Source organism: Passer montanus, unplaced genomic scaffold (genome assembly GCF_014805655.1).
Source record: "Passer montanus isolate IOZ18808 unplaced genomic scaffold, ASM1480565v1 scaffold35, whole genome shotgun sequence".
Taxonomy (NCBI): Eukaryota; Metazoa; Chordata; class Aves; order Passeriformes; family Passeridae; genus Passer; species Passer montanus.
The window spans coordinates 2,351,183-2,375,047 of NW_024368263.1; the positions used below are offsets into that span (position 1 = coordinate 2,351,183).

At 56.9% G+C, this 23,865-nt stretch overlaps 1 protein-coding gene across 5 annotated transcripts; it reads left to right on the forward strand.

Annotated features, from left to right (window-relative positions):
• The first annotated feature begins 326 nt into the window (after nucleotides 1-326).
• Nucleotides 327-20,703, forward strand: UNC13D (unc-13 homolog D). 5 transcript variants are annotated; one of them, XM_039716462.1, is made up of 33 exons: nucleotides 327-414; nucleotides 550-567; nucleotides 8,669-8,701; nucleotides 8,930-9,037; nucleotides 9,716-9,775; nucleotides 10,199-10,265; nucleotides 10,347-10,524; nucleotides 10,650-10,694; nucleotides 11,074-11,142; nucleotides 11,224-11,293; nucleotides 11,620-11,724; nucleotides 12,056-12,148; nucleotides 12,383-12,486; nucleotides 12,679-12,796; nucleotides 13,323-13,447; nucleotides 13,704-13,794; nucleotides 14,071-14,127; nucleotides 14,214-14,311; nucleotides 14,545-14,596; nucleotides 14,884-15,014; nucleotides 15,256-15,376; nucleotides 15,901-16,041; nucleotides 16,201-16,299; nucleotides 16,655-16,861; nucleotides 17,033-17,101; nucleotides 17,363-17,442; nucleotides 17,655-17,760; nucleotides 17,831-17,902; nucleotides 18,025-18,108; nucleotides 18,389-18,509; nucleotides 19,081-19,204; nucleotides 19,754-19,959; nucleotides 20,051-20,703. In XM_039716462.1, the coding sequence occupies exons 3-33, from the start codon at nucleotides 8,669-8,671 to the stop codon at nucleotides 20,152-20,154; spliced, it is 3,138 nt and encodes a 1,045-aa protein (XP_039572396.1). In that variant the 5' UTR covers nucleotides 327-414; nucleotides 550-567; the 3' UTR covers nucleotides 20,155-20,703. The 5 variants fall into 5 exon arrangements, with proteins under 5 accessions (XP_039572396.1, XP_039572395.1, XP_039572398.1 ...); XM_039716463.1 differs by lacking the exons at nucleotides 327-414; nucleotides 550-567 and adding exons at nucleotides 6,312-6,384; nucleotides 7,623-7,662; XM_039716461.1 differs by lacking the exons at nucleotides 327-414; nucleotides 550-567 and adding an exon at nucleotides 2,246-2,288.
• Nucleotides 20,704-23,865: the final 3,162 nt, after the last annotated feature.

The following is a 23,865-nucleotide window of genomic DNA, read 5'->3' on the forward strand; positions in this document are numbered from 1 at the left end:
CTGAGATGTGCAGGGCGGAGGCAGGCTGTGATCAGGAGGAGTTCCAGGTTAAAGCTACACAAAGAAGTGAGGTTTGTGGGTGGGGATGGAACGCTGAGATGTGCAGGGCGGGATCTTGATTTATTTTAGTCAAGGCTCTCTCTGCAGCCACTGCAGGTGTTACTCACCCGTCTGCCCTCTGGAGCTCCAAGAGACTGGAACCAGTATTTCAGCCCCCTCCTTCTGGCCCTGTGCCACTGGGAGAGGCCCCAGTGGGACATGAAGTGCCCAAAGTCACGGGGACCAGGAGCAGGGACTTGTACCTGCTGCTGGTGGCTGCTGGATCTCTCACCTCAGGGTGCACACAGACCAGGATCCCTCCCTGCCGGGTCCTCCCAGCCCACCTGCCATTCCCTACACAATTCCTACAGTTTCTGGACACTGGAAGGGACTTGTACCTGCTGCTGGTGGCTGCTGGATCTCTCACCTCAGGGTGCACACAGACCAGGATCCCTCCCTGCCGGGTCCTCCCAGCCCACCTGCCATTCCCTACACAATTCCTACTGCTGATGGACACTGGAGCAAAAGGTATCAGCTGGGCTCCATTTACCAGCTCAGCTCAGCAAATCTGTCTTTCTAAACTTTTCCTTTCCCCTGCTCAAGCTGTCTCCTCCTCCTCGTTTTCCATGCACTTTGCTCTTTGAGGGCTGGGCTCTGCTGGGACAGGGTGGCACAGACTGACTGCAGCAATATTCCATGGTTTGGTGTGTCCCTCTGGAATGTGGGGGTGGTGGGAGGGGTTGTCCTGCAGCCTCCTCCCATCACAAGACTCTGGCTCCCTGGAGCTTGCTGGGCTCCTGTGGGGCTTTGGCAAATGTGTGGGGAGAATTGTTGGTGGAAAAGCCATGGGGAGAATGCTCTGTGCTGGAGCTGCTCAGTAATTTGGCATCTGTGCTCCGGAATAACCTGGTTAATGGGCACCATGGGCATGGAGGTACCTGGGTGTCTTGGTTTGAGCAGACAGGTGTCTGCTGAGGAAGGCAGGAGCCTCCCTTGACATGGAAAATGTAAACCCCCTCCCTCTGAATTATTATAAATTTGAAATTAAGGGGCTCTCAGGCAAAGATATGGGAGTAGAAATAACAGTTCTTTACTAGAAAAATTTTTAAAACTACAAATGTAATAGTACAAATAAAAAAACCACTGTCGGAGTCAGAGCAGGCCCTGTCCCCTGTGTGGCTGTGGGGGAGACAAAGAAAACTGCCCCATGAACAGCAGAGAACTGCCCCAGCTCTGACAGATGGTGATGGAATACACAAAGATATTTCTACACTGGGTGTCAGCCCTGGGTTCTGGCACCTTGACAAGAATCCCCCTGGCCCCTCCTCAGCTCAGGCACATGCTGTAGGTCCTGCTGCTCTCAACTCAGCCCCCAAACCAGCAAATAAATTGGTTTTGAAATGTGTCCTCCATTCTCTGTCCCTGCATTGAGGGGATGATAAATCCAGTGTCTGAAATGGAATTATCTCACTGGGAGAGGGAAGTGGAAGACAACACATGACAGTGATGGTGAAAACATTTTAAAGTGGTCACAAGGTGATGTGAGGCAAATGAAGGACACCCAGTCTACACAGTCTACACCCAGTCACAGTCTGTGACTTCCTCAGAGTCATCTTTGCATTCCCTTCTGGCAGCTCTTGGTGCAAACCTCTGCTCCAGCACAGGCAAGGGGAACAGAGCTTTCACAACTGCCCTGTCCTGTGTGGGTGGCTGGAAGTCCCCTCTGCTCTTCCCAGAGGGATGGAGTTTGCCTTGACATCCTTCTAAGATGTCCCAAATGAGGTGGGACATCTGTGTGTTCCCCACTTCCTTCCCAGGTGCCACCAGATTTTGTCAGGTGCCCCCAGAGTGCTCAGGAGAGCCTGTGGCAGGAGAGATGTGGGCTCAGGGCAGGAGTAACTGGAGAGCCCCACAGGAAACAGGGAGGGGGATGACTGACATCCCTCCTGGGTATGGAATCATTGGCCCCACAGCACTCAGTGGGGGATGCCTCATTCCTCACCTGGGCAAAGAGGGCAAACAGGGATGTCTCATTTTGAAACCCCCTTCCTTTCCTCTCTCCTGCTGTGCCTGCAGTCTCCCCTTTGCCAAAGCCTGGCAGGCGCCCTGGGTTCTGCAGAGTCATCAGACCCGTGCTTAAAGGAGAAGTGAGGGAGGAACATGTTGAAATCAGTTTTTTGACTATTTGTCCATTTCCATTTGAGAGATAAGAGTGAGGCCAGGCTGCGGCTTCAGGATCAAGACAGGAGGTAGGAAATAAAATGCTGTTAATGCTGGTGGAGGGTTCTTTCCTAGCAGGTTTTCCTTTGAGGGGAAGATGATTCCCTATAAAGAAGGTGATGATGCTTGCTCTTTGGAGATCTGTTTTCTCAGCATCACCTACCACCCCATTCACAATTGAGCTGTGGACTTTATTTATACTGGGGACAGGTATAAAGGGTTTTCTTTTAGGATGACTTGTTTTTAAAAGGAATGTAAGGCTTCACTCCACACTATATATGTGTATATCTATGTTGGTTATTTTGGGAGGCAGACTGCCAGCATGGGAAGCAGGGGCTGTTTTGGGGAATGCCAGCCCCCTCCCTTTGGAAAGTCCTGCCTTGGATGTCTGGGATGTTTTGCTAATTGTCTGCCAGTGTGGGGAATGGAGTTTATCAGGATTGTCTCTACTAACCAGAAATCCTCACTCATTCTGGAGCTGCTTTTAGGGCTTCTCTTTTGTTTCCTGGACAAGGAGTAACTCGAGGTGCAAATACTGGAGCTCAGGGATTTTTGTCACTGGTGTTTTGTGGAACAGGGGGTGCTGGTAGGGAAAAAGGATATTTGCTGCTTTTGAGACCTGATCACCAGCCAGCTCTCCCATGGCACCCACAGAGGCTGGAATCCATGTGATCCCTGCACAGAGTCCTTCCCAAGGACCCTGCTGCTCTGATGGGAGCTGTGTGCTCCCACCCTGCTGGGCTGGGCCTGAGCATTTCCAGCGGGCATTGCAAACCAGTGCAGTGCCCACCTGGGGAAAGTGTTTTTAAACAGACACTTCCACACTGCAGCTGAACTTTTGCTTTCTAAAGCCTGCACAAGCCCAGCCCAGCCACCAGCTCCTGGCTGGAGGGTCACTGCTTGATGTTTAGCAATAGTTATGACTGGATTTTACTTCTCAAGTGTTACAAGGAGGAGAGAAGTGGATTTGAAGATGGACTAAATTTTTTCAGCTGTTCTCTCTTGTGCTGGTTGAGGCAAGAGACATCCTGACTGCTGTTATTTTTTGTTGGCAAGGAGCAGTGAAAGGTATGAGCAGCTCAAGGATGCTGAGTCCCTGTCCTGCCTTTACCTCTGGGGTTGCTGTTTGCTGGGCCAGATTTTGCTTTTGCAATCAAAGCTAAAAACAAAGATGACAGCAACGGTTTCCAAAGGCCATCATGCACTTTTCTCTAGTTCCTACTAACAATATTTTGCAAGGGTGCACAGAGCTGATGTCCCAGATCAATAAACTGCATTTGTGGTGTCACGGGACAGGAATTGGCTTCTCCACCACATCCCCCCCCATCAGCGAGGGAGGAGATGCTTTAAAGCTTTGCCCAAGGTGAGCCAATGGAAAAGGCTGGATAAAGCCAAGGCTGAGGCTGGCAGGGCTGGGTGAGCACCTCTGAGCATCTCTGACAGCAAAGGGAAGGGCATCCTCAGCAGGTGTGGGGTGAGGAGGTGGCTCCAGTGCCAGACTGGGGAGTGCACAAGAAGGGATTCTGAACCCAGTTCCTTGGGGCACCCAATTTCTGGGGACAGTTACCAGAGCCCTCCTGACAGGGGAGAGAGCAGGAGTGTAACAGGCAGCTTTTTTCAGACCTCAGGACACAAGGCTGAAAAATCTCAGGAGTGCATTTCAGCTTTTGGGTGTCTCACTGTATCTCTGGATTTTTATTCTGTAGATTGTCTTGGCATCCCTCTGCTCCTGGAAATTCAGTGGTTTTATGTGCTGTGCAGCCCCTCTTGGCCCCATCCTGTGCTGGCTGACCTGGATAAAGAAAATCCGCCCCCCACATCAACCCCCTGCCTCTGCTCTCAGCCCTTTCTCCATCTCCTGGTCCCACAGCTTCAGGGAACCCCTTTTGCCATTAACCTGCTCTTACAGGGTTCCAGGGCAAAGGGAGGTTGTGTCCCTCTTAAAGCAATTAAAAGAGTGCAACCTGCCTCAATGAAAGGAGTGGATGAGTGCAAGGCTGGAAGGGACTGGCTGCCTGCCCTCATCCTCTGGCAGGGATGCTGCTGCCAGCCTCCTCCTGCAGCCCTGCTTGGAGCCAGCGTGCTGTGGGGCTCTGTGCTGATGCACTCTGATTCCTTCTCTGCTATTGAGACAAACTTTCCAGTGCAGTTTCCATGGTCGTGGTTTTCTGTTTGGGTTCAGCACAAATCCCTGAGTGCCTGCACAGTACCACTGATCCCAGTGTGGAGCCACTGCCATCTGAAACAGCTTTTTCATGGCTTTTGGGCCATCCAGGGGCCGGAAAGGTGTGGGGAAGACAAAACCTCCCCTTGGCCAGTCACTGCCCTGCTGCACAGGGCCTGTGGCTCCTCCGCAGTGACACCAAACCCCAGCAGTGACACTGAGCATGGGCTGGTGTCCTTCTTCTTCCCGGGGCTGAGGGTCTGGCCGCTGAGCAGCAAATTCTTGTGCAGCTCAACAGCTCCTCCAAAGCCCGGGAGCTGTGCCTGTAGACACAACACACCCCCAGGAGCAAACTGGCTCTGCCCCGGCCATCTCCTGGTGCCCAGCCAAGCCTTCCCCCACCCAGTTTGTTGTCAGTGAGAGCATCCTGATAGGGATCTTCGAGAGGAGGGCAACTGCCTGGCAAGCTGCAATCTGATAAAGCATTTACAAGAATGAAAGCTGATGGTAAAGAACAAGCTTTCCACATCATTTCTTTCTGCTTTTTTCTCAGTAACCAGCTCCTTCTGAACAGCCCGTTTGGGAAAAGGTCACAGGCCCTTTCTGAGTGCTGCTCTTGGCTCTTTGCTCTGTCTGTTCTCAGCCCAACCTTGTGCAACTCTCCTGGGTGTTGCAAGGACTCATCCTGCAGCTTTTGCATGGGGTTTCAGATCCCCCCATCCCCCGGGGCTGAAAACACCCCCTGCTTTCTGCAAGGTCCCTGCCTCTGCTCTCAGAGCACGAAGGATCCCAAAACCACATCAGAGCCCAGACCCTTCGTGCTGCCTTCACTAATCCTCTCCATCGTCCCCTTCCCCTGCTGGGCTTTGCCTTCTCAGGACTATTTCTCTCCACTTGCTCCCAATTCCTTGCTCATAAGTGGTAGCAGGCACCTTCCTTTCGCCCCCATGCCGTGTGAGCCACACAGTCCCCAGGGCTGGGGTTCAGGGGAGCAGGGCTGGGGTTCAGGGCTGGGGTTCTGGGGAGCAGGGCCGGGGTGCAGGGAACAGGGCCAGGGTGCAGGGGAGCAGGGCCGGGGTTCAGGGGAGCAGGGTTGGGGTTCAGAGGAGCAGGGGAGCAGGTCTGGTGTGCAGGAGAGTAGGGCTGGGGTGCAGGGGAGCAGGGCCAGGGTTCAGGGGAGCAAGGCTGGGGTTGCAGGGCTGGTGTGCAGGGAAACAGGGCCAGGATTCAGGAGAGCAGGGCGAGGGGTGCAGAGGAGAAGGGCCGGGGCTCAGGGCAGCAGAGCTGGGGCTCAGGGGAGCAGAGCCGGGGCTCAGGGGTGCAGGCCTGGGCGCCTGCGTTCCGGGGCGCTCTGCAAGGAGCCCCCGCGCGTTTCCGCTGTTTTAACATGGCCACGCTCCGATAAGGGCTGTGGTTTCCTCCTCTGAGGAGGCTGCAGCTGCAGGCAGAGCCCAGCCCTGCCCCACGCTCTGCCTCCCCCGAGATGGATCCTGCTGGCCAGAGCCCCCCGGGGGGCTGGTGTGCAGGGAAACAGGGCCAGGATTCAGGAGAGCAGGGCGAGGGGTGCAGAGGAGAAGGGCTGGGGCTCAGGGCAGCAGGGCTGGGGTTCAGGGGAGCAGGGCTGGGGTTCAGGGGTGCAGAGCCAGGGTTCAGGGGTGCAGGGCCGGGGTTCAGGGGTGCAGGGCCGGGGCTCAGGGCAGCAGAGCTGGGGCTCAGGGGAGCAGAGCCGGGGCTCAGGGGGTCCCTCTGCGTCCCTCGCGTTCCGGGGCGCTCTGCAAGGAGCCCCCGCGCGTTTCCGCTGTTTTAACATGGCCACGCTCCGATAAGGGCTGTGGTTTCCTCCTCTGAGGAGGCTGCAGCTGCAGGCAGAGCCCAGCCCTGCCCCACGCTCTGCCTCCCCCGAGATGGATCCTGCTGGCCAGAGCCCCCCGGGGACCCTCCCCGGGGAGGAGAGCCCCGAGGTAGGTGGGTTTGAGCTCAGGGGGCTGGGGAGGTGTTTGAAGGATGGTGGCAGTGGTGGCAGCAGGCAGGTGATGGTGGCTGTGCCCAGGGACCCGCTGGGCACTGAGGCTGGAAAGGGAATGGGGGGAAAGGGACCAAGACCCGGCTGTGACTGACACAGGGGGGTACCCACCCGGGTAAGTGGGCACCCCAGGGTCCATACGGGGTCAGCTCAGCTGTGTGCCCCCACTGAGGGTCCCTCTGAGCCCCTCCGGGCTCTGTGCTGCCACAACCACCCCAAAGCCCTGCTCCAGGCCATCCCAAAATGACTGACTCCCTCTGGGTCCCTCTGCGTCCCTCTGGGTCCCTCTGCGTCCCTCTGGGTCCCTGTCTGTGTGTCTGTCCTGGTGAGATGGGAGCCACAGCTCTGCCCGGTGCTGCTGGGGGCACGAGGGCACAATGTCCCACGCTGAGCTCTGGGGATGGTCTGTCCTGGGAGTGTCCCCCTCTCAGGGGCTTGTTCCCCCTCCTGAGCACCCCTGTCCCTGCTGCCTCCCCACTGCTGCAGCTGGATCCAGGCCTGGATTAAACAACACTACTGGATTTGAGCTGGGCTCTTGGCTTGAGGATTAGCAGCAGTAAACATGTCCTGGTGGCTCAGCTCAGCTTAAGCTTAACCAGTCCTGGGTGCACGTGGGAGCAGGGAAGCAGATCCTGCAGCCGTGTCTGGGCAGAGTGAACAGCAGGGAGCTGCCCCCAAAACCAGCAGGGATTCCTCCCCCTCCCTCCTGGGCCACCCCACTGCTGGGCGAGGAACAGATGCTTGCATCTTGCTGATAAGTAACAGCAGCAGAGAAATAAAGTCCTTTTTCTGTCCCCTGTGTGCTTGTGACCTTGCAATGGGGCAGCTGTGGGGATGCTGAAAGGTTTGGGATGGGGCCATGCCCCCGTGCCTTGGCACAGGCAGGACAGTGCCAGCAGCAGCAGAAGGTGCATGGAACATTGTCAGGGGCAGGCTGGGACCTCTGAGTGCAACAGGACCCCTTTCACAGGGGCTACTGAGCCACCAGAGCCCCCAGCAGCCCCCAGTGGGTACAAGAAGGGATGTGGAGGCAGGTGGGAGAGAAGCAGCTCAAGGGTTAAACTTGCTGGGGCTGGAAGGGTTGAATTCAGTCCAGATGGCCAGGGGATTATGCCAGCCCTAGATTTGCCATAAGCAAATGTTAAAGCTCAGGGTTGGTTTATTTTTTTCTGTTAGGGGTTCCTAAGGTCACTTTGGGGCCTGAGCTGACCCACAGGTAGGATTTGTCCGGTAGGATTTGTCCGTCCATCCATCCATCCATCCATCCATCCATCCATCCATCCATCCATCCACCCCCTGCCCTGCATGAGCAGGTGCTGGGACCATGCTCTGCAAATTGCCCTCAGCCAAGAAAATCCCAAACTCATTTTAAAGACTTCTGCTGCATTTTTTGGTGTCACCCCCTTGTGCTCCCAGAGGCTCCAGTGCCAGGACCCGTGACAGATGGCACAGGGACACCGGTCCCCTTCCTCTGGCAGTGTCACCACTTGGATTTAATTCCTGTTTGGAAAGTCAGTGCTGTCCTGGGCATCCTTCAAGTGAGCAGTGCTCCCTGGCATCTTTCAGAGATTGTAGCAGTGCACCAAATCCTGGTGGTTTTTGGCATCTCCCTGCCCAGCCTGGAGCTCCTCACCGTGCTCTGGCCCCCTGCCCTGTCCCTCAGCTGCTCTTCTCTCCAGCCTGGTGCTGCTGGAGTGGGTGGCTCTGGGGGGTAAGACTTTTTGTATGTGAAGTAATTCCTGTGGGGCTGAGCAGTGCTCCCTTGCAGCTTTCAGAGATTTGTAGCAGTGCACCAAATCCTGGTGGTTTTTGGCATCTCCCTGCCCAGCCTGGAGCTCCTCACCGTGCTCTGGCCCCCTGCCCTGTCCCTCAGCTGCTCTTCTCTCCAGCCTGGTGCTGCTGGAGTGGGTGGCTCTGGGGGGTGAGGGGTGGGTGGCTTTTAAACCCTCCTGGGGGTCACCCCAAGCTGCTGTTTCCACCCTCGCAGCCCCCTCCTCAATTCATGGGACTTGGGGGTGAAGCCCCCCGTGCTGCCCTGCTGGTGGGTGATGGGGGACATTGTCCCTTGGCCATGGGGTGTCACAGCATCCTTTGGGACATCCCACCCTCACGTGCTGTGGGTGATGCCACCCCATCCTGGCTGCCCTGCCCTGTCCAGCCACAACTTCCTGTTCAAACCATGCTCTTGATGGGAAACCTCTCTGCTTCTCTTCTCTCCCCAGATGGATCTGTCCCACCGGTTCTCCAAGGAAGAGGTACCCCACTGTGGTCTCCCTTGGTGGCACTGGAGGGGGTGGCAGTGCTGCAGGGGCTTGGGGACGTGGCTCAGCTCCCCAGGGACAGCCAGTGCAGGGCTGGATGCAGGGGGTGGCAGGGCCTGGCACGGAGCTTGGGGAGCTGTGAGGAGGAAATCCTGCTGGTCCTGGGGGATGCCTGGAGCACATCCCTGTCCCCACACGAGGTGTCAGCACTGTCCCCCACAGCTGGCCCTGCTCTACGAGGAGGTTCTCTACACCATCCGGCACCGCCTGGGCAAGCCCGAGCAGCAGCATGTCAAGGACTCCCAGGAGCTCTACTCCTACGTGCAGAAGGTGCATCCCCTTCCTGACAGGGTCCCCAAAACCTGTCCCCTGACATGTCCGTCCTCCCAGCTACAGGGGATGGTAGGGGTCTCTTATGTCCCAGGCTCGCTCAGTGAGTTTCTAGAGGGGTTTTGATTTACTCTGGGGTTCACAGGAGACCACAAAATTCTCAGGAGGCTGAATAACAAACTTTTACTTGCAAACTTGAGAATATTAATGTTGAATAAGGTTGGGCTTTCCATGTGCCAGGGGCTTGGGCTGGACCAGAGGCTCGAGGGGCCAGGATGTGGAAGTGCCCCATCCCACCTGTGCAGAACTAGTCCTGACCCCCACCACACACAATTTCTCTCTGATTGTTTGGAGCCAATAATCATGAGGGTCACTCACAGGGAGCTTTTAACAAACACCATGAAAGATGTAGCAGCAGCATCCAGCTGGAGGGCTGGGAGCATCCTGTGGCTGGGAAATATTAGCCCTGGGGAGAAGTGTTTATCTTAGGCTGAGGATGGTGGGAAGAAGGCTCTCCCTCAAGAGCTTTCAGCTGATTCCAGCCTTCCTGCTGGACTCTGCCACACTCCTCTCCCCCTGGGCTGCTGCTGGCTCCCAGGGAGCAGAGGGAAGCCCCTGGCTGCTCTCCAGCCCCTGTTAGCAGGGCAGCATCCATCACCATTCCCAATATCCACGCAGGCTTTTGGCATGAACGCGGAGGAGCACGGTGTCATCATGCAGCAGGTCATGGAGCTGGAGGTACAGTGTCCCCAGTGTGCAGCTGGGGTGGTGCTGGGGGGCTGCAGTGCCCCCGAGCCCCTGTGGTTGGGATTTGGGGTGCCCTGGGGTTGTCAGTGCTTGGGTGGGAGCTGATGGCAAGGTCCTGCTCCAGCCCCAAAGTGGAGCTGGAGAAAACCCCTGGGGTTGTTTCAGTCCCTGTGTCCCATGAGAGGCAGGAGATTGTGGGTACAGGGGTGCCAGGGTGTCTGGAGGGCATTTCCCAGGGGTTTGTTCCCCCTCTCTGTGGAGAGCCCCTTACCCTTTGCACTGACATCCCCCTCTCCCATCCCTGCCATCAGGTCAGTCACAACCCCCTGCCAAACTTAAATATGACCCAGCGTTGATCCTTCCCCACAGTGTTAGTGACCCCTCACATTAATAGCTGTTTATTCATTTTTCCAGAGCCCCATTTACTGCCTGAAAGCCACGGTGAAGGAAGCCAAGGGAATTTTGGGTAAAGATGTCAGTGGTAAGTGGAGGGGTGGGTGTCCCATGGGGAGAGGGGCAGCTGCTGCTCCCGAGGGGAATTCCCAGAGCTCTGCCCTTGCAGGGCTCAGTGACCCTTACTGCCTGCTGGGCATCGAGGCCAGGAGCCAGGAGCCAGCCCACCCCGACCCCAGGAAGAGGATGAAGGCTGTGGTCAAAGACCTCATCCCCGAAGACCAAATCCATCGCACCCAAGTCATAAACCAGACCCTCAGCCCAGTGTGGAACGAGACCTTCATCCTGTAATCCACCCCCAGCCCTTGGCTCTGCTCTCTGGGGGGATGCAGGGCATGGCCAGGGCTCCTGGCTGGGGATGGGGGTTCACTCCTGTCTTATTCGAGTAACAACGTCCCCTGGTGCCTTGCAGGGAGTTTAAAGATGTGGAGACAGCCAGCTTCCACCTGGACATGTGGTGAGTGACAGCATCCCAGTGAGCCCAGGACCCTGCCCGAGGGGTGCTGCCTCCTGAGATTCAATCTGCAGCTTTTTTAAAGGCCTTGAAGCCAACTGGGAGCCCCTTTCCCTTCACTTTCCATGGAGCAGTTCTCAGTGCAGGGTGCCAGCAGGGAAAGCCCAGGCTGGCTGTGCCCAGGCAGGGCTGGTCCTGAGCCCTGGTTTAATTTATGGAGAGAAGCCCAGATTTGGGCTGGGTTTGGGGGTGGCCTCAACCCTGACACTTCCCTGCTCGGGTGCTTTCTCTTCTCCACCGTCACTGCAATTCCCTGCTGTGTTTTTCCATCCCCTGGATTTCCCCCTCTCCCCGCCATGGGTTTTGCCCCCGGCCCTCGCAGGGACTCGGACGTGGTGGAGTCGATGCGGCACAAGCTGGGCGAGCTGACCGACCTCCACGGCCTCAAAAGGTTGGTGCTGGTGTGGCCCCGAGGCTGCTGAGGAAACAGGGGGTGGAAAATGCTTATTTGCTGGCTGTTTGTGCCTTTCAGGATCTTTAAGGACGCTCGCAAAGACAAGGGGCAGGACGATTTCCTGGGGAACGTGGTGGTTCGCCTGAAGGTGAGCGCCGCCGTGCTCCCTCCTCCGAGGGACTCCCCAGGACTCTCCCCAGTGAATCCTCCCGGGATCCGGGCGGGATCCCAGCCCCGTGGCAGCACCCTGTGGCACACCCAGGATCCCGTCTCAGAGCCACAAGCTGATGGCAGGTCCCTCCCTGTGCCGCAGTCGTTCCAGCACACTCAGTCACTGCACATCCTGTGATTTTAATCTAATACAGAACCTTCTTGCCCCATGAAGGCAGTGGGATGAAGATCCCCTGATCTCTGAATGAGATCCTTCTCCTGGGAAGCTGCCCAGGGTTTACCCTTGTTCCTCTGTGCCTGCAGGACCTGCACTGCTGGAATGACCAGTGGTACCAGCTGGAGCCACGGACAGAGACCTATCCCGAGCGGGGCCACTGTCACCTGCAGTTCCTCCTGACGCACAAGAAGGTGGGATGGAGTGTGGAAAGGTCCTTTCTATTGCCTTGCCAGGATGGGACAGCTGCCTGTCCCTTGGGACTTGTCTGGGGGCCACAGGTGCCAGCCCCAGGGGCAAAGGTGCCAGCACCAGGGTCTGCAGGTGCAGGACCCTGCCCTGAGCTCTGTCATTATGGGAACATCTTATGGGACATGAATGGGAGAAAACTCGGTGCCTGAGGGATCCTGCTCCTGGAGCACCCAGAGCTCTCCAGCCCTGCCTTTTGGGTCCTGTGTCCCCACTGTGGCAGTGTCCCTGTGTGTCCAGGCAGGTGATGTTCCTCTCTACCTTGTCTCTTTGCAGAGGGCCACCACGAGCAGCAGGACACAGCCCAGCTACACCGTCCACCGCCACCTGCTGCAGCAGCTGGTGTCCCACGAGATCCTCCAGCACCAGGTACCACCAGGGCTGCTACCAGCACCAGAAGCAGCCCTCCAGCAGCTGGGCTGGGGAGGCTTCCAGCAGCACATCCCAACACACTGTGTGATGGGAATGAGGGTCAGGATGATGGCTGGCATCTCTCTGGGCTCCCACTCCTGCAAATACAGCCCCCCCATGGTACCTGTCCTCCTCCTCCTCCTCATCCTGTCTTGCTCCAGGACACATTCCTCCCCCTTTCCCTCCTGGCAGGCCGGCAGCACCTCCTGGGATGGGGAGCTGAGCAGCCACGCCAGCACTGTGCTGTACCTGCATGCCACACAGAAGGACCTCTCTGACTTCCACCAGGACATGGCGTGAGTACCCCACACCCAGTGCAGCACCTGAGGCCTTGCTGGGACCCTCTGACCACAGCTGGTCTGTCCCATGAGCTCAGGTGTTGCTCCCAGGACACCTGGGTGCCCCCTGTGATCCCAGCTGTGACTGTGGCTGCCTCCTGGGTGCCCTCCAGCCCCCGGGGGCTCAGCCCAGCCCTCCCTCCTCCCCAGGCAGTGGCTGGCCTACAGCAAACTGTACCAGAGCCTGGAGTTCAACAGCAGCTGCCTCCTCCACCAGATCACCAGCATCGAGTACCGGTGGGTGCAGGAGCGCCTGAGGCCAGAGCAGGTGAGGGCAGAGATCAGGGAGAGGTGCCCCAGGCACCCAACCCTGAGCCTCTCCTGCCAGAGCCCCTGGGGCTGTTTCAGTCCCTGTGTCCAGGAAGGGCAGGAGATTGTGGGGTACAGGGGTGCCAGGGTGTCTGGAGGGCATTTCCCAGGGGTTTGTTCCCCCTCTCTGTGGAGAGCCCCTTACCCTTTGCACGGACATCCCCCTCCCCCATCCCTGCCATCAATCACAACCTCCTGCAAAACTTAAATATGACCCAATTTCTGCTTCTCCCAGCCTGTTTTCCCAGAGCGTCCCTGCACCCTGCTGAGACACTGAATTTTCCATGCATAGCAATGAGGTTTAGGCACAAAGCTCAGTTCAGTCCCTCCAGGGAGAAGCTACCAGACACACCACGGCTTTTTCCCATCCCTGGAGCAGTCTGGAAAGGAATGGGAGCAGAGCTCCCTCCCCTGCAGTGCCGTGGTTCTGCCAGCATCTGCCTGTCACTGAGGAGGACGATGCATGTTTCCTTTCTTCTCCCCAGAAAGCAGAGCTGGCCGAGTCCTTCCAGTCCCTGCTGACCTACGGGGTCTCCCTCATCCGTAGGTTCCGCATCATTTTCCCCCTCTCTGTCCCGAGGTCCACAGAGAGGCTCCAGTCCCTGCTCCGGTGAGTTGGTCACTGGTGCCAGCTGCATGTGGGTCCTGTGGCTCAGGACAAGTCCCTGAGCACCAGCAAAACTCAGTGTGAGCCCTTTCTGCCCCGTCTAGGCTGCTGTGACACTTGTCCTGTCCCATCCCTCATGCTGGGCTCCCTGTGGGAATGTTGCTGGCAGGGGAAGGCTGTTTGGGCAGGGTCTCTGAGGGGAGAGGTGCTTGTTTCTGATGGCAGGTGCTGGGTTTCACTCCAGGTTCTCACTTTGCAGGGTCCTCGTCCAGATGTGCAAAACCAAAGCTTTCCGTGAGCTGTGCACACCCAGCCCTGACCTCCCCCACATGGTCTCCACAGCTCTGAAGGTACTGGGGGTCTCACCCCCCACCCTCAACCCCTGCAGGGTGGGACCCTGTGGGTGTCCTTTTCCTTCCACCCCCTGCCCAATGCCCACAGCTCAGCAAATCCACATGGATCACCATGGCAAGGGAAATACCCACCCCTTCAACCTGTGGCCCCAGCCTGTGGTTCCCACCACAGGTTCTCCCCTCACCCAGGGGACAGGGAGAGTGAAGGGGGTGACAGAGCTGGCTTTGCTCCTCCTGCTTCCCTGCCATCCCACCAGGACTCCTCTCTTGCAGTCAGGCACCACGGAGTGGTTCCACATGCAGAAGCAGCACCTCAAGCCCATGGTGAAGGTCAGTTCCCATCTCTGTCCCTCCGACATGACAAAGTCGCCTCAGAATGTCTGAGCATCCAAAATAAGCTGTTCATTCCTTTGCAGAGCATAGAGGAGAATAGCAAAGCCTTGTCCAAGCTCCTCCTGGAGGTGATAGAAGATCTCAAGCAGTGCCAAAAGATCTGGAATAAATTGTTCAGCACGTACGTTTCAGTGCTTGGCCTCACCCCCATCCACCTTCCCTGGGATCAAGAGTGACAGGGCACTTTGATGCCTCATTCCTTGGCCCTTGGGCTCCACAGCTGGGGTCTTTGTCCCACCTCTGCCCCTTGGGGCTGTGCTGTCCTCACCCAGGACATGGCCTGGCAGGGTTTGCTGGCCTGGCTTTGCTGGGCTGGGGCTGGCAGGCTCCTGACTCCATGGTTCTCTCTTGCAGCAACCTGAAGTTGAATATCTTCTCCATTGCCTACCTGGAGCTGGAGAGCCTGGTGAGCAAGCCTGGGCTGCTCTGCCCTTGGGGAACTAATGTCTAAAGCCAGGCTGAGGTTTTTGGCCACCTTTCAGGTGCCAACTGCTTGTTGCAAGCTTGGAAGGGGAGCAAGAGAAACCCCCTCTATTCCTGTGTGCTCAGAAGTGACTATGGGCACTATTTGACCCAACAAATCTCCTGAGACGCCACCCAAAAGGAAGAGGAGTCCCCTGAGCTGATCCTCACCCCAGAAGGAGCCTTCTTGGCCAGACCTCACTGTGTCCCCCTGGCCTTGCTCCCATCCAGGTGGCAGAGCATGTCCAGGAGCAGCTGCACCAGGTTGACAGCAGCATGTCCAGACCCACGGCCGAGAGCCTCTTTGATCTCTACAGGAAACTGCAGGAGCTCTATCAGATGAAGGACTCCCTCCCAAGCAGGTATCCAGCCCTGAGAGGGAAGAGGTGCCAGAGGGAGGGATTCAGCAGGCAACTGAGAGGATCTCCAGATCCTTCATCACTACTTGCACACCAGTCAGAGCAGGCTGTTGGTGTCTGGTGTCAGTGGGAGCATCACCAGAGGGTTTTGGGCTGATCTCTGGCTGGGTTGGTGTGAGAGCAGGAGGGGAGATGGTCCCGTGCCGCTGCTGTGCATTTGGAGAACCAGAGCCTTCCTCCATAGGGATGGACCTCTGGCTCTGAGCAACTTCCACCAGTGGTTTGAGGAAGCATTGCCCCTGTGGCTGCAGAAGGCCTACACCACCACGCTGGAGAGGGCCCAGAGAGCCATCCAGATGGACCAGGTAACGTGGGGAGGAGAAATCTCCCTCCTTCCTTTGGGACACTGCAGCTGCCCTCCATGCCCTGCTGCTGGGCAGCCCAGGAGCAGTCTGGTTCCTCTGCCAAATGCATAACAAAGTATGTGGTCCCCTGGGCCAGCTGATCCCCCCCACCCTGGCCCCACACAATGTCCCTGTGACCCTTCCCTCGTTGCTCCCTGGTAGCCCATGTGATCTGAGGACTCTGCATTCAGGCCATGCTGTGAGGATCCCCTTTGCTTCTAACCTCTCTGAAGAGGGGAGGGAAGGCAACCATGGGGCCACGGGCTGCTCTTAGTGGGGTCCAGCAGCATGGGGTGGGTGTATGGAGGGAAGCAGGGAGCTCGTGCTGCTCCATCCATCCTCATCTCCACTCTCCAAAGTGGTTGTGTGATGACATTGGGATATAAGGAGCTGATGATGGGCCAGAGAGCCCCAAAGTGAGGAGCAGTTCTGCTCTCTGGGATGGCATCTCTGTTCAAGCTGTGTTTGCCCTCTCTGCCTCTCAGCTGAAGCCTTATGGGTACCACAAGCACAGCACATCCACCGTTGACCTGTCCACCTGCTACGCCCAGATCATGACAACCTGGCAGCAGCTCAACTGGCCAGACCCTGAGAAGGCCTTCATGATCATGGTCAATCTCCTGGAGGTTTGTACAGCTGGGCACCAGCACCTGGAGTTTCCTCCTCCTGCTCCTGGGGATGTGTCTCCATGAAGGAGCCAGTACCCCAATGATGGGGTTCCCTGAGTCCACGGTGGTCCTCGTGCTGCCTGGTTCAGTCCTGCTGGTTTCCTCTCTGTCCTGCAGGACATGTGCAAGATCTCCCTGATGTACTGCAAGCTCATCAAGGAGAGGGCTGAGGCTCTGTCCCTGAGCGAGCAGAACGAGGGCGAGGCGGCCAACAAGGTTGGTATTGGAACCTGTCCTGGTTGCTCCAGGAAGGGCAGGATTTGGCCCTGGCTTCTAGACAAAGAGGGAGCTGAGCTGCTGAGAACCCAGCTGACATCCCCAGTTTGGGTTCCACAGGGACCAGTTGGCCATCAAAAGCCATAATCCTGGAAAATCAGGAGGGAAATGATGTGACCAGGGGGAGCAGGATGGGGTGGGGACAAAGGTGAGGATGAAAATGAGACTGACGATGGTGATGGAGACGGGACTAGGGATGAGGATGGAGATGGAAATGGGAATAATTATTGCCTTGAGGATGGGGATGGGGATGCTGCAGGGGGTGTGGACCCTGAAGCAGACCCACCTCCCCCAGCTCTGCATCGTGGTGAACAACATCGAGCAGCTCCGGCTGCTGATGCTGAAGCTGCCATCACAGCTGGGCTGGGCCCAGCTGGAGCAGCGCATGAGGGGCATCATCGACCCCCAGCAGATCCAGAACGCTCTGCACAACCAGCTCGACAGCACCGTGGCCTGCCTGGACCACGAGGTCCGCGACGTGGTGAAAGCCCTGGCTACCAAGGTGACCACCTGCCACTGATGCCCCCTTGGCCCTCACCTGGCCCACAGCAGTTTCACCCAAGGTGTCCTGAAGCCCATAATGCTCCTGGGATGGAGAAAAGGTGCAGCTGGGCATGGGGAGGCTGGTGCAGAGGGCAAAGTCCAAGTCTCTTCTTGTGTTTCTCCCTGACAGCTGGAAAAGGGCATTGCCAGACACATCCAGGAGCTCTCATCTTCCAGTGACACCCAGAAGCCTGAGGATGTAAGTATCTGGTCCAGCCCCTCCTGGACCATCTTTTGGGCAGCCTCTATCATCCTCCATCAGTGCTCCCTGCCCATGCCTGGAGCACAGGACACACCAGTGATGGGGTCCAGACCTCCACATGATGCCCATGTCAGCATCAGGACCACACCAGGCACAGCCTGCCCATGTGGGAAGGAGCCTCTCTGGGATCCTCCCTGGCCTGCTGTGCCCTGCTGAATACCCCCCTGCCCTCCCCAATGCCCTCTTCTCTCCCTGCAGTCCATCATCCCACTCATGAAGTTCCTGGAGTCGGAGCTGCAGTACCTCAATGAGCATCTGGTCCAGGAGAACTTCAAAAGGTGACCAGGGCACTTGGGATGCACTGTGGCAGAGGCCACCAGGTTCACCATTCCTTGGGCATCTCCTCAGCTCCATGGGGCTTGGGGCCATCCCACTTCAAGGCTGGCAGGATGAGGCACTTCCTTCTCGGGCTTTGCAGAGCCCTTCATCTGAAGACCATCCCTCCAGCCCTGCCCCTGGATCCTGCTCACAGCCTCCCTCTCCCCTGCAGCCTCCTCAGTCTCCTGTGGCACCACACCCTGTCCGTGCTCTCAGCAGCACTGGGGCCGCAGGTGCCCTCGGTCCAGCACTGCCAGAGGCTGTTCTGTGCCCTGAAGGTACCAAGGGGAAGCAGGGGGTGGCTGGCAAGGAGAGGGGTTTGGATGGTGGCTGACAGCTTGTCCCCAGAGCCTGGAGCTGTGCTTCCACGCCGAGGGCTGCGGGCTGCCGCTGGAGACCCTCCACAGTGCAGCCTTCCAGGTATGGAGATGGGGATGGGGGGTCCCCGTGGGTTCCTGTGGGAGGAAGGGATGCCAGGCAGGACATCCCCGGGCTGTGGACCTGTCCAGGTGCTTGACCATCACTTCTCCCCCTCCCCACAGACGCTGGAGGCTCACCTGGCTCTCTGTTCTGCCAGCAGCCGCAAACTCATCCAGAAATACTTCAGCAACAGGATCCAGCAGCAGGTAGGGCTCTGGATAGTGCTCCCAGCCCCTTCCCACATCCCACCCTTGCTCACAGGCCCTGCCTGTGGAAATGTGGAATTTCCCCACCACCCTCCCAGTCCTGGGGCTGTTGGGGCAGGTTTTGCCACAGCGTTGAGCAGGAGGGGGCTCAACGCATCCCAGAGGATTCCAGCACACCCTGGTGCCCCAAAATTCCTGATGAGCCTCTGCCCGACCCTGTGCATCCTCTTCATGATGGGGATGAAGGACAGCATCCTTACCCTTGTACCCCACTGCCCAGCTGGACATGAGCTCAGAGAAGTACGGGGCCGTGACCATCAAAGCTCTGTACCGGCCTTCGGAGCAGAAACTCCGTGTGGAAGTGCTCAACGCCACCAACCTCATCCCGCTGGACTCCAACGGTGCGTGGGGGGGGCAGGAGACCCACTGCCCCAGGGCCCCCTGCCCTTGGTCCCTGGTATGCCCCAGTCAGCAGAGATGCTGGCAATGCTTGGGCTCTCCCTTGATTTGCTTTTTTATCCAAGGAGGTGGATTTGGGGAAAGAGGGGGTTGTGGCCCTGGTTCTGGGTGGTTCAGTGGGATGTGGCAGGTGGGACCAAGCAGGACACAGTGCCCACGTCCCGCTGCTTGTGGCACAAGCCAGCAGCCAGGGCAGACAGCTTTTCTTCATCATGCAAAGCAATCACAGATAAAAAAAATACGCGGGGTGAGCAGCGACCTTCTCCGGGTCCGGCTGTCGTTTGGGGCGCTCTCCAGGAGAGGTCACTGCTCCTGCAGCCACCCCCGGCCGGTCGCTGTGCGGGCAGGCTTAGGGATGTTCCCGCACCCTCCAGGAGCCCGGGCCGGGCTGGGGGTTGCGGTGAGGCTGCCCTGAGCCCCCCGCAGCCACCCCAGTGTGCCCAAGCCCCCCCGGCGGGGTTCATGCCGGGGCAGAGGGGCCAGGGGAGGCGGCTGATGTCTGCACCCCACCAGGCTCCAGCGACCCCTTCGTGCAGCTCACCCTGGAGCCCCGGCACGAGTTCCCCGAGGTGGTGGCTCGGACCACCCAGTGCAAGAGGAACGAGCTGCACCCCCTCTTCGACGAAGCCTTCGACTTGTACGTAGGGGCTGACACCCTCCGTGCCCCCCGTCCCCACAGCCCTTCAGGCTGAGGAGCCTCTGCCATGGGGCTGCTGCTCCTGGCACTGCCGTATCCGGGGATTTCACCATAGTGGGGTCCCCCAAACACCTGAGGGCATGGAGCTGACACCCTCCGGGCCCCACAGCCCCTCAGGCTGAGGAGCCTCTGCCATGGGGCTGCTGCTCCTGGGACTGTTGAGTCCAGGGGTTTCACCACAGTGGTGTCCCCCAAACACCTGAGGGTGTGGGGCTGACACCCTCTGGGCCCCCCGTCCCCACAGCCCCTCAGGACTGCCGTGTCCGGAGATTTCACCACAGTGGGGTCCCCCAAACAGCTGTGAGGGTGTGGGGCTGTGCTGGGGCCCTGAGCTTGGAGGGGTTCGGGTCACTGTGGGGTTCTGCTGGGGCCCTGAGCTTGGAGGGGTTGGGGTCGCCGCGGGGCTGTGGCCGCCCATGGAGCACAGAAGGCTGTGCCGAGGCCTGAGGGGGTGGATGTGAGGATCCCCTGCCTGCTGTGCCCCCGCAGCTTGATCCCCTCCGAGAAGTGCCGGCAGGAGGGGGCCTGTCTGCTGCTGACCGTGTTTGACTACGACGTGCTGGGCTCCAATGACCTGGAGGGCGAAGCCTTCTTGCCCCTGTGCCACCTGCCCGGCCTCGACAGCGAGGAGGACGAGGCCGACATGGGCCGGGTGCCGCAGACGCGGCTCCCCCTCACGCACCCCAAGCCCGCGGGTACGGTGTGTCCCCCCCGGGCTGAGCCCTGCAGGGTGGGGAGGGGGCTGTGGGGAGCATCTCCCTCCATCACTCCCCCCTTCTCTGGCAGATGAGATCCTGCAGCTGCTGGAGTCCAGGAAAAGGGACAAAGAAGCTCAGGCCTTCGTTAAGCTCCGCAAGCAACGAGCCAAGCAGTCCAAGGAGACAGAGTGAGGGAGGGGCAGGAAGATGGATGGCCCTGAAAGGGGAACCTTGGTGGTGTTGGAGCCAGAACCATCTGCAGGGAGTGTGGGGACAGAGGGGTCCCTGTGCCAGCACCCAGCACCCAGTTCACCCCCACCTTCGGGCAGCAACACCCCCATGCGCCAGGGAGGGTGGGCAGGTGGACTGGAGGGGATTTCTCTGCCTGCCTGGACTAGTAACACTACACGAGGGATGTGGAAGCGTGGCTGTCCCTGTCCGTCCCTCTGGAGTTTGTCACTGCCAGTGCTGCATCTCCTGGCCGTGTCCCCAGCCCTCCTGTCTGCAACATGGCATGGCCAAACCTGCCTTCATTTTTCTTTAAAATGTTTAATTTCTTTCCCCCCTCATTTTCTTGTGGATAAGCCTCTTATTTTAAATGAAAAGCCACAAAGCTGATGCGTGGGCTGTGTGCTTTGGGGCAGTGGCCCTGTGCTGGCAGCAGCAGCACAGTGGGGTGGGACAAGGCACTTGAGGTCTGGTGGGAGCTGCTGAATTTCTCATTTTTTAAAATGTCTAGCTCTTTTGTCTGTTTGGGTGTTTGTTTTTTTTTTTAATTTTACCACCAATTTCACTGACTTCCTGGAAGCCTGGGATCTTGCTGGAGCCTGGGCAGCAATAAAGAGCATCACAGCCCTGGCATCCAAATCAGGAGGAATTTTGGGCAGCTGACAGCCCAGGCATGGGGTGCAGGTCCCTGGCATCACTCCCAGCCTGTGCCAGGGACATGGGTCCCTCTGGAAGTGGGCTGCATCCACGTGGGGTGACCCAGTACCACAGTAAAAATACCTGACAAGGCAGGTGGTTTTAACAATTTGTTGGGTTTTTTGGAGCTGGTTTTCTCTGCAATTAGTACTAATTATACACCTGGAGCTCCCTCTACCCCTTACCCTGCACGGGGGTGGCCATGTTTGAGCTGCAGCAGGTCCCTGGGAGCTGCCAGGGACCAGGGAATTAAAAGCATCCCCCTCCCGGGTGCCTGAGCACCAGCTGCTCCCTCGGTGGGCAGAGCAGTCTCTGGGTCAGCTCAGGTCAAATCCTGGATGCGGGGGTGGGAAAAGGAAAAAAGCTCCTTTGCTATCTGTGTGACAGAGCCCACAGCAGGAGGGATTAAGGCACTGCAGGCTCTCAAGGAAGCCATTTGCTGGCTTAGGTTTTTAGTGCAGAGAAATAATATTCCAGAGCTGGGTCTGGGATTGTGGGGATGCTGTCTCGGGGTGTCATTCAGCTGGGTCCAGCACCCTGTGCCTGCACCCTGCAGCTCAGCTGGGGCTGGCACCTGCTGGCAGCCACCTCATGCTTTATTACGAGGTTTACTCCACGGGGCTGGGGCTTGAATATGGGCTCAGCTCATTTTTAGCTATTTTTTTTTTAATAGCTGAAGGTTTGAATATGGGCTCAGCTCATTTTTAGCTGTTTTTAAAATAATTCCTGTGTCCCCAGGCTGCCACCAACCAGGTGTGTCCCAGGGAGCAGGTAGCTTGGGCTGACCTCTCTTCTAGGTTGTTTGCACTGTATTATTCAAGGTGTTTTAGCTGAATTTTTGCTCAGCTACAGGCAGTGGTGTGGGTCTTCTCCCACCCTAAAAGAAATCCCACCTTTTACAGAGAAAGACTAATAAACCTTAATCAGTCAGAGCACAACTAACCCCATGAAGCAAAACAGCCCAAACATTAAAAATAAGGCTTGAAGCACACAAAACCAGCTCCCAGCAAATGCAAGAATGATGAAGAGGAAGAAGTCTCCATCATCATCCTCCTAATCCTGGTGAAAAACCCAACACAGGCCCGAACACAATAGGGAAGGGGCTGGCACTTAGATCTACTGATTTTATTGTTTTACCAATAATCTGCAATACAAATGGGCCCATTCAGATTATTGTTGTGATTGGACTAATGGGAAGTGGTTGATGCATCTTTAAAGCATTAATTAGACTAAATTAATTAACAGATAATTCTTGGATCCACAGGCCAGGTGTGTTCTTTTGGGTGCCAACACACACAACACTGTATCCACTGTGCAGGCACAGCTCACCTCTGCCCAGCCTGGCTCCTCCAGGACATAAATCCATGTGCAGACCAAGAATTTGGGTGAGAAATTTTTGGATTTGCCACTTCCAAAGAGGTCTCTGCCCCACCTTAACCACACTGCATTGATGTTCCCCCTCTTTCACCACACCTCCATCAGGAAAGTGAATTGCAACACCCCAAAAAGGGAGGGGAACTCAGAGAGAAATTATTCTTAGTTGTGTGAAAATTGGCCACGGATCTGTTGTTCTGAGGGCTCCAAAGCCCTCAAAGATTTCTCCACCCTCCCAAGGCCCAGAGCAGAGCCTGGGGCTGCACATCCACCCGGGCACGCACACACACACATGCACACACTGCTTCGGTTTGTATTTTTTTTCTTAGCAAAAAAATAAAAATTTATTGTCATCTAAAAAAAAAAAAAATCCATCCTGCCCTTGGAAACTGTGACACAGATTGAGTTCTTTCCAGCCCCACATGCAAATTCACTCTGCCAAGAAAAGAGTCTAAACCAGGTTTCCGACAGCCAAAACACATATTTACAGAGTACGAGAGAACGACAGCTGAAATCACAGTTCTATACATGGAATCAACAACACGTTTTACACCACTGATCACCATTCTGCCAACTTCTACACGGACTAGGGGCGCCTCTGCCCAGTGCCCTTCCTCCTGGGGAAAGCAGGGAAGGGACTGGGCAAGAATTGCCACCAGAAATACTGCAGTGTGTATTATTATTATTTTTTTAAAATGTATACTGTATTTATTTTGTTTTAACATTGGAAGCTACAGAGTGGGGAAGCCCCAGAAATCTCTCCAATGCAGTCACTACTTTGCAGGAATACTTCACCTTTAAAATACTAGGTTTTACATCAGTAACATCTATTTTGCTGTTGGCCATCACTCCAAGGATTATAGTAACTCTGGAGGAAAACACTGGTAATATTCTTCCTTCTCAGATAGGGGAAAAGGAGGAAGAGAGGAGGTTCAGAGGCTGGTGGAACAGCAAGGGATGACTGAGTCCATTCAGTGTTACAGGCTTCCTCCCAGGGTAAGGAATTCTCTTCATTGTCTCAGCTGCACAAGCCTTGCCAGTGGCTCAGGTTCAGCTTCAGAGATGTACAAAAGTGTAAAACCCTTTGGCAGGGGATCAGCTGCAGGGACCCCCAGGGGAGGGATCTGCTTTAGGAAATGTGCTCCAGCTCTGAGACCTTTCCTGGGTCCCTCCTGTGCCACTGCAGGCACATGGCTATGGCCCCTAAGGCCAGAGAGGAGCTCAAAATGGTCCTGGTTAGCCCAAAATCCTAAAATCCTTCAGCTCCTGGCTCTCACCTACAGCTCTGACCCTGCTTGTTGCTCTGGATCTACCCAGGCTAGTGTTGTCCCAAGCCAGCTGCTTCTAGGTTGGTTTTCCATAATAATATAAAAGTTTATTGACCTTTAGGATGCTGTGGTTTCACAACACAACCACAACTCCTTCCCCCAGCTCTCAACTCAGAAGTGTCCGACCTGCCCGATTCATCACCAAGGTCAGCTCTTCTGAAGCTCCCAAAAATCTGGGGAGGAAATTGTCATTATCCACTCAGGAGTCTGTCTGTGTGGGGAAGCAGGACCCAGACATGGTCAGGGCTGTTCAGCTGGGCTGCTCCCCAAGGAACCT

Bases quoted from the DNA above. Each gene is read 5' to 3' on its own strand.
- UNC13D (XM_039716460.1), top strand. From the start codon at position 6,328: ATGGATCCTGCTGGCCAGAGCCCCCCGGGGACCCTCCCCGGGGAGGAG. The intron at 9,776-10,198 runs GTACAGTGTCCC...TCATTTTTCCAG, and splicing joins AGCAGGTCATGGAGCTGGAG to AGCCCCATTTACTGCCTGAA. The intron at 12,149-12,382 runs GTACCACCAGGG...CCCTCCTGGCAG, and splicing joins ACGAGATCCTCCAGCACCAG to GCCGGCAGCACCTCCTGGGA.